This window comes from Eptatretus burgeri, chromosome 6 (genome assembly GCF_056783735.1).
Source record: "Eptatretus burgeri isolate ZD-2024b chromosome 6, Ebu_testis_v1, whole genome shotgun sequence".
NCBI lineage: Eukaryota > Metazoa > Chordata > Myxini > Myxiniformes > Myxinidae > Eptatretus > Eptatretus burgeri.
In genome coordinates, this window is record NC_140966.1 from 96,475,463 (window position 1) to 96,487,962 (window position 12,500).

The 12,500-nt window shown below is 44.3% G+C and overlaps 1 protein-coding gene across 2 annotated transcripts in view; it reads left to right on the forward strand.

Annotated features, from left to right (window-relative positions):
* The window catches only part of LOC147025399 (protein kinase C alpha type-like), a 325,473-nt gene that overhangs the window by 144,750 nt on the left and 168,223 nt on the right, over positions 1 to 12,500 (forward strand). For both annotated transcript variants that reach the window (XM_085886367.1, XM_085886366.1), the window contains exons 5-8: positions 746 to 877; positions 2,665 to 2,821; positions 3,614 to 3,748; positions 8,628 to 8,721. In XM_085886367.1, coding sequence (XP_085742493.1) covers positions 746 to 877; positions 2,665 to 2,821; positions 3,614 to 3,748; positions 8,628 to 8,721 — 518 coding nt within the window. The remainder of the gene's footprint in view (positions 1 to 745; positions 878 to 2,664; positions 2,822 to 3,613; positions 3,749 to 8,627; positions 8,722 to 12,500) is intronic.

The window sequence follows — 12,500 nt, forward strand, 5'->3', positions numbered from 1 at the left end:
ACTTTTCATTTGTCATAAATCTGAAAAGATTTCTAAAAATATGTTTTTATTTTGTCATTACGGGGTATTTTGTGTTTATTGGTGACAAAACAGATCTCAATTTAACCAATTTTGAATTCAGACTGTAACATAACAAAATGTGACAAACATCGAGGGTTGTGAATACTCTCTGAAGGCACTGTATTGGATGCATATATATATATATATATATATATATATATATATATATATATATATATATATATATATATATATATATATATATATATATATATATATATATATATATATATATATATATCTCTCTCTCTCTCTCTCTCTCTCTCTCTCTCTCTCTCTCTCTCTCTCTCTCTCTCTCTCTCTCTCACTCACTCACTCACTCACTCACTCACTCACTCACTCACTCACTCACTCACTCACTCACTCACTCACTCACTCACTCACTCACTCACTCACTCACTCACTCACTCATTCACTCTCACACACACACACACCTCATAAAATATTTATTTTCCACCTAAAATTGTAGTCTTTTGGAATGAGGGCAGTTGTATTCCGATAAAATTGCATGGATGGATCTTTGTACTCCCAAGTCGATTGCTGAAGTGACATTGTGGCCTAGGAACCAAATTAATTAATTATGCAGCCACTTTTAAGAAGAGGAACCGAGAACGAAAATGCTTTGCCTAAATGTTAATTGTAAATTTCCCTCTAACCTTCTTCCTCTTCCCCCATATTCCATCAGCTTGCGAGATGAACGTCCATAAGGGGTGTCAGCAGAATGTTCCAAGCCTATGCGGAATGGATCACACGGAACGTCGAGGCCGAATCTACATTGTGGCAGAAGTCACTGGTCCTCATACGCTTCACGTCACAGGTGAGTCGTTTCCCTTGCATTTGGGGATTGTTGGGGAGGGGGGGGGAGGTGCGTCACCTGGCAGAAGAGGTGTGGGTGTGTGTGCGTGCGTGCACGTGCGCATCAGGTGATTGCGATTTTGTATCAATTTTATAAGAAGACAATATATGAATGAGGTGTAATGTAAATGGTGGATTAAATATATGAAATTGGCAATTATATGAATGTTCATATTTACCATCTTCTTCTTCAATGTTGCTTTTTTCAACCTATATATGAGCAGCGTTACATTGTAGTTCATATAATTGGCACTTCAAAAAGGGGTTAGAGAGAGAGAGAGACAGACAGACACAGACAGTACATAAAATATACACCGAAAGAACAAAACGATAATCACGATCAAATTCAGAAAACACAATCTTTAAAGTTTGTAGCAAATTACAAACTGGTGAAATGCAGAAACAGGTACGTCTTGCTAAAATGACTCGGTCGAGGGATATGACTGAGAGGAGAAGGAAAGGGTGAAAAAGAATGCAGTTCGATGAGAAAGGAGGAGGGAAAGGTTGGAGGGAAAGGAACAACTCGTAAACAAACATGAAGGGTTGGAGCGAGGGATCCATAACTCCATAACAAATTTGTCTTTTTGGAATTTTGTTGAAAACACTGAATATTTGGACGTCCAATCAAATGAGGAAATTAGCATGTCATTGGATGTCAGCATATGTCATGGATAAAAGTATCCACTTATAACATGGCATGATAATATCCGCGTCTTCAAATCCACGTACGAAATTGAAATAACTTCCAACCTTTTACAATCGATCCACTGCTCAAACTTACATTCTCATTTTTACATTCCGCTCGTAATGGAACCTTGCCAGTGCATCAAGAGATGATTAGTGCTTCCATATTGTCAACCTTTGACCACTTTCGAGCTCGCGCATGAGCCTTCTACATCGTGGTGGGAAAGCACAATATAAGTTTGTGAATGACAGATGAAGATATGAGTTTGCGGCTAAGTTTATTCACTTCGGTGCAGTGGATTATACCAGTTTCCAGAATAGGCCTCCCTGTCGTGCATACTGATCACTCGGAGTGATTGTAATCGAGCGTATCTCAAAATTGGCTTATTCAGCAAAATTAATCCGTCTTTGCAAGTGTCCCATCTTGTAATGCATAATAATTTCTGCATAATGCCATTGATGAAAATATAATTATTTTCATCAATTCCTCATTTTAGTATTATTTTTTGTTTGTTTGTTTCAGTAGCCTATACTCAATGTCTTTTGCAAAAAAAAAAAAAACCTGCTGATCCTAAATGTTCTCCATTTTGCATTGTCTTTTTCAACCAAATTACAAATTCTATGTCGATGCATAATTGTATATTTAATTACCAGACTCGTTGGCGTGATGGTTAGAGCGTTGTCAACTCTGAGTCTGAGAAGTCAGCGGTTCGAACCCTGGCCGAGCCATTCCAAAGACTAAAAATGGTATGTGCTGTTTCCTTGCTTAATGCTCAGCATACAAAAAAAAAAGGATCAAAGCACAGACGAACAACCATAGGTTGTCAACCATTGCACAGGCTTGACGGGCCTCATGGCCTCGTCATGCCCTGATGTTCCTTTTAAGCAAACCTGCATTATATTGATGCGGCAATAAACTTGAAACCATTGCATGCATCACTCTTGTGCGTTTATTTCCAAATCTGGCCGAGACCAAGAGAGCACTCGGTAAATATTAAACTCATGCTACCCTTGATATCAAGTGCCCTCTTTAACTTGCCATACCTCTGCGGAACACAACTGCAGTGAAGGAGGCTCGTAACCTGATCCCCATGGACCCGAATGGCCTCTCGGATCCTTATGTGAAGCTGAAGCTGGTGCCGGACCCGAAGAACGAGAGCAAGCAGAAAACAAAAACTATCAAGGCAACACTGAATCCGATGTGGCAAGAAAACTTCTCTTTGTAAGTTCTTGTCTTTTTTGAGGTTTAGCTCTTCCCTTAAAATTTATCCTCTCTGCTCTTTTCCTCTTCATTCATTGTTACTTGTTGTCCAATTGTTGCCCTGCTCTAAGCAATTGATATATTTCGACCCCCGCTAAAAACTACCACCCTGGTGCTTCACATGGAAGGCAGTACATCAATTTGTGCAACGTCCCCCAAAAGGAGGTTAAGCAAGAGGACCCATCCTGCTCATACTTGTTGATGGTGGCTTGTTGGATATATTATCTTATCTAAATTGCTTGACGTTGTGCTCCCTCGGCCTCCTACTGAATTCATGATGCGGCAATCTGAAGGGGGAGGAAGCAAGGCGAGTTATCGCCAGTACCCTGTCCAATTTCCGAACTCCTGCCACCTTCGGTCAAACGTCAGGCCTGGCCAACCAGTTCGTGAAAGACTTCGACCGCAAATGTTCCCTGCCCAACCCCACAAAAAGATTGGGGTAATTGTAGATGAAATAGAATGTTGATCTTGCAGCCACTTTCTCATTGGGAGATTAGTCATTTCATTTCATCCACAAGTATCATATCCATCAATCCATTTGGGCAATCACGTCGACCCCTTTCCATTGCTCGTTTATCTTCAGGCCACTTCATCGATTTCAACGCTCTCTCGGCCTGAGCTCTCATAATTTTAACACATCCCACCTTGACTAAACTAAATCTTCCAGCCACTCGTTCATTGAAGAAAAATCTTTCTTAATTTTTTTTTTGTGTCTCTCCCCACTTTCCCCAACCAACTGATTCATCGATGCAGCAAGCTGAAGGGAGAGGATAGTGACCGAAGGCTTTCGATTGAGGTGTGGGACTGGGACCGGACTACTCGGAATGACTTCATGGGTTCAATGTCCTTTGGTGTTTCAGAACTGGTGAAATGCCAAGCAGATGGCTGGTAAGAGATAATCATTTTGCTATATTTAGCTCACCTGGACTTTAGACAGGTGAGCTTATGCAATCGAGCGGTGTCCGAAGGTGAGTGAGTGAGTAATTGAGTCAGTCAGTTAGTCAGTCTGTAAGCACTTCAGTCATTATCGCTTGAACTGAACACATGATCTTGATGAAACTTGGTCCCACTCTGCCTCCAATTGTAGTTCGTTTGTGGTAATATTCCCAGGGATGTTTTTTAAAACCTCAGAAAGGATCTTCTTCATCATTCCTGTTGCTCCAATTATCGCTGGCACAATTTCGATTCTCTTCAGCTTCCAGGATCTCTTGACCTCATTTTTGAGCACAATGGGTTGCTGAACAACCGTGGGCACTATCTGAGTTGATTAACTTAGGCAGGGTACTCACGCCCAATTCCCGCGTTACCTTTCCAGAAAATTAATCCCCTCATACAGGGAACCGTGCTCTCGATTGCCCCACTCCTTATGAATCAAGAATGACGGAGCTGAACTGCATGTGATACGTCGGTTTGTCTGGTCGTAGCGAAACGACGGGGCAAAACTCCCATTCACTATTTACATATTCTGCCAAACAATGGAGAAAGAGACACTTGGGTAGGTTGGAAACAAAAGGTCATGTTTAGCAAATAGCATGTATTTACAAGCAAACGGTCATTTACAAAGCAAAAGCAGTGTTACAAAGAAAGAATGTTACCTTGAAACACACAAGCCCCTTAGTCATTCATCTTTCCATGAAGCGACAGACACAGGCGCCTCAATCATTCCGGGAAACTCGATAAGCAAGGGTGATAGAGAGATAAAGCGAAGTTGGTGGGCTATGGAGTTGACCTCGGGCTCACCCGTAACTGAGCCTGTTGGCTCACGTGCAACGAACAAGGTGTGTGATTGAGAAGTTGGTGGGAGGTGCGGTGTATGCGGTGGCGTGTAATGAGAACTCTATAAAGAACTGTTGTGGACTCAGTTGATGTTCCACAACAATGCGAGTCAATGAGTTGTGTACGCTGAAAGATGCAAGGATATAATGTGTGTGTCCAAAAGACATGTAAGGAGAGAAGTCAGTTCTGAGGATATTTTGTCAGAGAAGAAGTGGTCACACCTGGAAACCTGCAGCTCCGTTCTCATTCTGCCTGATACATCTCAGCGTCACGTTCCCTGGGCACCTGGCCTGGATTGACACTCCAAACTGACTGACACTCCAAACTGGCTGACACTCCGAATGGACTGACACTTGGAATTGCTACTCTCTGGACTCGACTCTCTCGAACTTTGCTCTGTCTCCAAACTCGTTCTTGGAGCAACTCTCCTCTTTCACTCAGAACCCACTTCACTCTCTTTCCGAACTGTGCTGCCGGAGATCTTGTCAGCTTCGCCGCTGTCACCAATCACGTCCGCTTTTCGGCATCTTGCAATGCTGATTGGCTGGCACGCTGTGACCGAGCTGTCACGACCTAGCGGAAGGGTTAGATCCTGCATCCAATACCCATACAAATGCCCACCTGCTTGATTGGAACCTCGTTTAGGTGATTGAGTTGCGGCTTAGATGATCGAAGCGCTGGTGAATTGGAGTTTCTTTCGGCAAGTGTCTGAAGAATGTGGTATGATAATGATGGTAAGGATGGAGTAAGACAATGAGGGAAAGGATGGAGTTTGAGAATGAGGTTCGAGTATGTGGTATAAGAATGATAGTAAGGATTGAGTCTGAGAATAAGGTCTGTGTACAGAGTTGGAGCATGAGGAAGAGCACAATGGGGAAAGTACTAATTACATTCACAATGCATCTTTCCCTTCCACTGATACAAGAGGAGACGTACTCGAACTAAACAAAAACATTATGGAGATGTTTAAACTCATAAACATTGCCACCATCACGAGCAACCAAATGGGGACTATCATGAACATTGCCACCATCACGAGCAACCAGAATAGGGAGTATCATGAACATTGCCACCACCACGAGCAACCATAATACAGACTATCATGAACATTGCCACCACCACGAGCAACCATAATACAGACTATCATGAACATTGCCACCATCACGAGCAACCAAATGGGGACTATCATGAACATTGCCACCATCACGAGCAACCAAATGGGGACTATCATGAACATTGCCACCACCACGAGCAACCAGAATAGGGAGTATCATGAACATTGCCACCACCACGAGCAACCATAATACAGACTATCATGAACATTGCCACCATCACAAGCAACCATAAAGGGGACTATCATGAACATTGCCACCACCACGAGCAACCATAATGCAGACTATCATGAACATTGCCACCATCACGAGCAACCACAAAGGGGACTATCATGAACATTGCCACCACCACGAGCAACCATAATACAGACTATCATGAACATTGCCACCATCACGAGCAACCATAAAGGGGACTATCATGAACATTGCCACCACCACGAGCAACCATAATGGGGACTATCATGAACATTGCCACTATCACAAGCAACCATAATGGGGACTATCATGAACATTGTCACCCTCACAAGCAACCATAATAGGGACTATCAAGAACATTGCCACCCTCACAAGCAACCATAATAGGGACTATCATGAACATTGCCACTATCACAAGCAACCATAATGGGGACTATCATGAACATTGCCACCCTCACAAGAAACCATAACAGGGACTATCATTAACATTGCCACCCTCACAAGAAACCATAACAGGGACTATCATTAACATTGCCACCCTCACAAGAAACCATAACAGGGACTATCATTAGCATTGCCACCCTCACAAGAAACCATAACAGGGACTATCATTAACATTGCCACCCTCACAAGCAACCATAAAAGGAAAGAAGAAGAATACTTTTGATTGGCCATTATTTTGAATGCTGTAACCAGAATGTGTTTCGACTGATCCAAAAACCCAGACTGGATCTTCCTGGGATAATAGAGAAATCTTTCAGAAGTTATTTTTATATATATATATATATTTTCTGGGTAAATGGGTGTTTATGCGTTAAGTTTATGCGTTTTTGTATGCGTTAAGAGCACGCTGGCATACGTCGTAGTACACTGGCATATGTCGTCATACACCGAGTACGTTGAGAAATTTTCAGCATGTTGAAAATTTTTTGACGTACTAGGCATATGACACACGTTCCGCATACGCTGGCCATACGTTGTAGGCACGTTACGCGATTGTTGACACACGTCAACACACGTTACTTGTACGTTACTCATAAGTCGAAACACATCGAGGTAATGGTTAGCATCAGTGTTCCAGACTCCCTGGGTTTTTGTTTTTTTCTTTTTTCTTCGGTATCACGGTGATGTCGACACTTCGATTTCTAGTGCGGTTATGATTTAAATAGTTGAGCAGCAGCCTATTAATTATATTATATCATAACCGCACGAGAAATCGACGTGTCAACATCACCGTCATACCGAAGAAAAAAACAAAAACCCAGGGAGTCTGGAACACTGACGCTAACCATTACCTTGACGTGTTTCGACTTATGAGTAACTTACAAGTTACGTGTGTCGACGTGTGTCAACGATCGCGTAACGTGCCTACAACTTATGGCCAAGCGTATGCGGAACGTGTGCGTCATACGCTGGCATACGTCGAACAATTTCAAGTCTGGAAAATTTGTCTAACACCTCGGCGTACTACGACGTATGCCAGCGTACTACGAAAAAAAGCCAGCATACTACGACGTGTGCCAGTGTACTACGACGTGTGCCAGCGTGCTCTTAATGTATACAGACTTGCCCATAACGTATTCGACGTATGCCAGCGTACTACGAAAAAAAGCCAGCATACTACGACGTGTGCCAGTGTACTACGACGTGTGCCAGCGTGCTCTTAATGTATACAGACTTGCCCATAACGTATTCGACGTATGCCAGCGTACTACGAAAAAAAACCAGCGTACTACGACGTATGCCAGCGTGCTCTTAACGTATACAGACTTACCCATAACGTATTCGACGTGTGCCAGTGTACTACGACGTATGCCAGCGTGCTCTTAACGTATACAGATTTACCCATAACGTATTCGACGTGTGCCAGCGTTTTAGCCAAATTTTGCATACATCAGGCATACGCTGGCTAAATCGTCAAGGTGTGACAGGGCCTTTAGCAATGCTGTGGGGGACTAGATACATTCTCATATGACCTTCAAATGTAACATGAGTTACCATGGAAGTCACCGTTTACGTTTTGTATCCCACTGATGGTTCCAGATCTGCATCCGGACCTGAACCAAAATCGAATCGTCTTCTTGTTGTCACCTACCCAACCTGTCCACCACATTTCGTCCAAACCCCTCCGCAACTCTTTGAGATATCATGTTATCTCTCGTTTTTGGTTCTATTTCTCAATGGTGAAGAAAAACCACAAAAATTCTGGAGTGTATCCCGATCCAGATCTTCACCAACATCAAATCAATTCATCCGTGTCACACACCCAACCTACCCACCAAGTTTCTTCTGGATCCGTCTGCAACTTCTTGAGATGTCATGCTCACAGACAGACAGACAGACAGACAGACAGACAAACAGGGATGAAAACAAAACGTCCGTCCACCTTCGGTGGTGGAGGTGACAATGACAAAAGTTTGAAAACTAAATCATCAAAAGCTTGAATTATCTTGCTACTTATACTTGTAACACCATTTGAGTCGCAACAATTTTTTTCTTTTTGCACAACTTATTATTGTTTGCTTCCGTCGTTTTGCCGTTTCACCCTCCATCGTCTGCCTGCCTGATGTTTCTTCAGATCGTACTGCTTGACGTGGGATACCAAAGCATGTCTGCTCACCATTCTCACTTACTCTTCCCTCATGCTCCATGACTTTAACCACCTGTCTTTGCTGTCTCCCTAGGTACAAGCTTCTGAGCCAAGAAGAAGGGGAGTATTACAACGTTCCCGTTGCACCCGAGGGAGAGGAAGGCCTTGAACTTCGACAAAGACTGCAGGCATGATTTTGAGAGTTTTTGTTTACTTCCGTTATTATTTTTGTTGGTTAAAACGATCTTTAGCTTGTGGAGTGTTGTTGCATCCTCTCCAAGTCGTGTAATAATTGTTTGTAATCTGGAATAATTGAGTTTTTGTGTCAGTTTGTGTGTTCACAACCCTTGGTGTGTATACCCATGTGTGCACCAAGGGTTTTTTTTTTTTAAATACTTTGTGAAGTGTAAAAAAGGAAGAGAAGATTTTTCAGATCATTGAAATGGTCGTTTATGGACTCGTAGATTAGGAACAGAATTGGGCCCAATAATGTGTCGAGGGTCGCATTGATAGCAGTGCATTGTTTGCGAGAGTAGAGGAAGTCAGGAAATCAGGTGTGACGTTGACCTTGTATGTTGCAGGCCTGGCAAGTAGAGCAGGATGCCAGACTCCATCAAATTCCTGAGATATGGAGATGGTCCTGACGTCATGTTTGAGAGTTTGTGCGTCTATCCCTTGCTGACAGAGCTATATAGTTTCTGTAAACAAGACAGATGACCAAACATGAGCAGAATGAGATACGTGTGGCTGAACTACACTTCTATACAATGCTCATACCTCTTCAAACATCAATAGTGAATACCTCTCTTCGTACATCACAAAATCCCTGTTTGTCCTATTCGTTACTGCCTCACTGTTCAGTCTGCTTGAATGTTCTGTGTGCTCTTATCCCTAAATCTTTTACTTCATCCACTTGTGCAAAGTTTTTCAATTAAGAAAACGTTCGTTCTGTTATTCCTCCAATTGCTATCTCCATCTGCTCGTACATCCACGTAACGTAAGATTTAATTCCAACTTGTACCAACTGGTACATCGTCGAGGTTTGATTCTCGACCCGACTATGAACCGTCGGATTGGTGTTTCACAGGCAGGATGTGTCAATGGGTGCACCGTCCCTCAGATGGACGTTAAGCTGTGAAATCATGTGCCACTGTGAGCTGGTGGATCCCACGGTGTCTTTACAAACGAGGAGTAGGAGATATTGCCAGGACCAGAGTAAATAGCAAGGTCCTGCCTTAATGTGCGGAGCACTGGATCAGCTGCACAGCCACGCCTCAGTGAGGATGCAACCAGCGGGCAAAATTGGTAATTGAATCCCAGTCCAATTATGCATCTGCAAATGGCAATGCTTCAATTTGTCCTTAACCCAAATGGCTCCTCCCCTCTGGTTTATCCTATCAGCCTATCCCATCTAATCATCGATAAAACCTTTTAAACTTTCTTCAAAACCAGACTCATAATAGTTCTACTTAGTTATTCCATCGATTCCTATTTTTTGGTTAAAATAATTTAAAATGTGATCCGATAAACTTTTATTACTTTAAACATCTTTATCACTTCGGAATAAGAAAAAAAAAACCAATCCCATTTGCTAATGTGTGGCTAATCAACAATTTCTTCTGTCCTTTTAACTCCTGATATTTTATCATATTGTCAACCTCGGAGGGATCGAAAATCCTTGGCCTTTTTAAACAACACCATGTTCTTCCTCCAAAAAATACATCAGCTATCCTGCTCTTTTCCGTGATGGCTGTCCTCCTCTTTTCCCCGACCGCTGTCCTCCTCTTTTCCCCGACCGCTGTCCTGCTCTTTTTCCCCCGATCGCTGTCCTGCTCTTTTCCCCGACCGCTGTCCTGCTCTTTTTTCCCCGGACCGCTGTCCTGCTCTTTTTCCCCCGACCGCTGTCCTGCTCTTTTCCCCGACCGCTGTCCTGCTCTTTTTTCCCCGGACCGCTGTCCTGTTCTTCTTCCCCCGACCGCTGTCCTGCTCTTTTCCCCGACCGCTGTCCTGCTCTTTTTTCCCCGGACCGCTGTCCTGCTATTTTTCCCCGACCGCTGTCCTGCTCTTTTCCCCGACCGCTGTCCTGCTCTTTTCCCCGACCGCTGTCCTGCTCTTTTTTCCCCGACCGCTGTCCTGCTATTTTTCCCCGACCGCTGTCCTGCTCTTTTTCCCCCGACCGCTGTCCTGCTCTTTTCCCCGACCGCTGTCCTGCTCTTTTTCCCCGACCGCTGTCCTGCTCTTTTTCCCCGACCGCTGTCCTGCTCTTTTTCCCCCGACCGCTGTCCTGCTCTTTTCCCCGACCGCTGTCCTGCTCTTTTTCCCCGACCGCTGTCCTGTTCTTTTTCCCCCGACCGCTGTCCTGCTCTTTTTCCCCGACCGCTGTCCTGTTCTTTTTCCCCGACCGCTGTCCTGTTCTTTTTCCCCCGACCGCTGTCCTGTTCTTTTTCCCCCGACCGCTGTCCTGTTCTTTTTCCCCGACCGCTGTCCTGTTCTTTTTCCCCCGACCGCTGTCCTGCTCTTTTTCCCCGACCGCTGTCCTGTTCTATTATCCCCGACCGCTGTCCTGCTCTTTTCCCCGACCGCTGTCCTGCTCTTTTTTCCCCGGACCGCTGTCCTGCTATTTTTCCCCGACCGCTGTCCTGCTCTTTTCCCCGACCGCTGTCCTGCTCTTTTCCCCGACCGCTGTCCTGCTCTTTTCCCCGACCGCTGTCCTGCTCTTTTTTCCCCGGACCGCTGTCCTGCTATTTTTCCCCGACCGCTGTCCTGCTCTTTTTCCCCCGACCACTGTCCTGCTCTTTTTCCCCGACCACTGTCCTGCTCTTTTTCCCCTGACCGCTGTCCTGCTCTTTTTCCCGAAATGCTGTCCTCTTTTTCCCCCGATCGCTGTCCTCCTCTTTTCCGTGACGGCTGTCCTCTTTTCCATGACGGCTGTCCTGCTCTTTTCTGTGATGGCTGTCCTCCTCCTTTTCCATGACGGCTGTCCTCCTCCTTTTCCATGACGGCTGTCCTCTTTTCCGTGACGGCTGTCCTGCTCTTTTCTGTGATGGCTGTCCTCCTCCTTTTCCATTAAGGCTGTCCTCTTTTCCGTGACGGCTGTCCTCCTCTTTTCTGTGATGGCTGTCCTCTTTTCCGTAATGGCTGTCCTCTTTTCCTTGACTGCTGTTCTGGTCTATTCACTTGGAACCATCAGTAGACTTTTACATGAAGTGCAAGGCTATTTTCGCACAATGGACAAATCAACACAATAATGGAATTTCAACTCGAGATGACAGCATCATTATCCATGGGTTCAGCCAGGAACTATAAACAGAACTATCCAAAGGTGGTTGTTGTTCTTCGTTTTTATGCAGCAAAAGCTGCGGGGTAGCATCATTGGCTGAGGGCATGGCTGTGCCACTGATGCAATGCCCTCTGCTGGTGAGAGCAGGAATTTGTAATTTGTCCATGGTGCCAGCGATAGCTCACCTACTTTTCACGAAGGACACCGTGGGATCTTTAACGTCCACCAACAAATGGTGGCAGATGTGACGTCCAGTTAAATGTCCATCCGAGGGACGACACACACACACACACACACATACACACACACACACACACACACACACACACACACACACACACACACACATTGATGAACCAGCCTCCCTGTGAAACACTGGGATGACAGTTTATCGCTGGGTCAGGATTCAAACCCAGGCTCGACATCTTAGAAGCGAGTGTGCGTTTCCTCCAAGCCATCATGTCAGCCCAAAGGGAGCTGATGAATGTATAAAGTTTGATTCGTGTGTTCTTAAGTCATTTGCATTTGCAAATGGATCCATTATAAATTTGTTTTTGATTAAAAAGTTTGTTTTCACAGACAAATATTTTAGTTATTTTTCATCATGAATAAAAAGCAACGAGCGCGTTAATTTGATTTTCATTTGTTCATTCACTTTGACACGTCGGCCATTCCACACTAAATGGG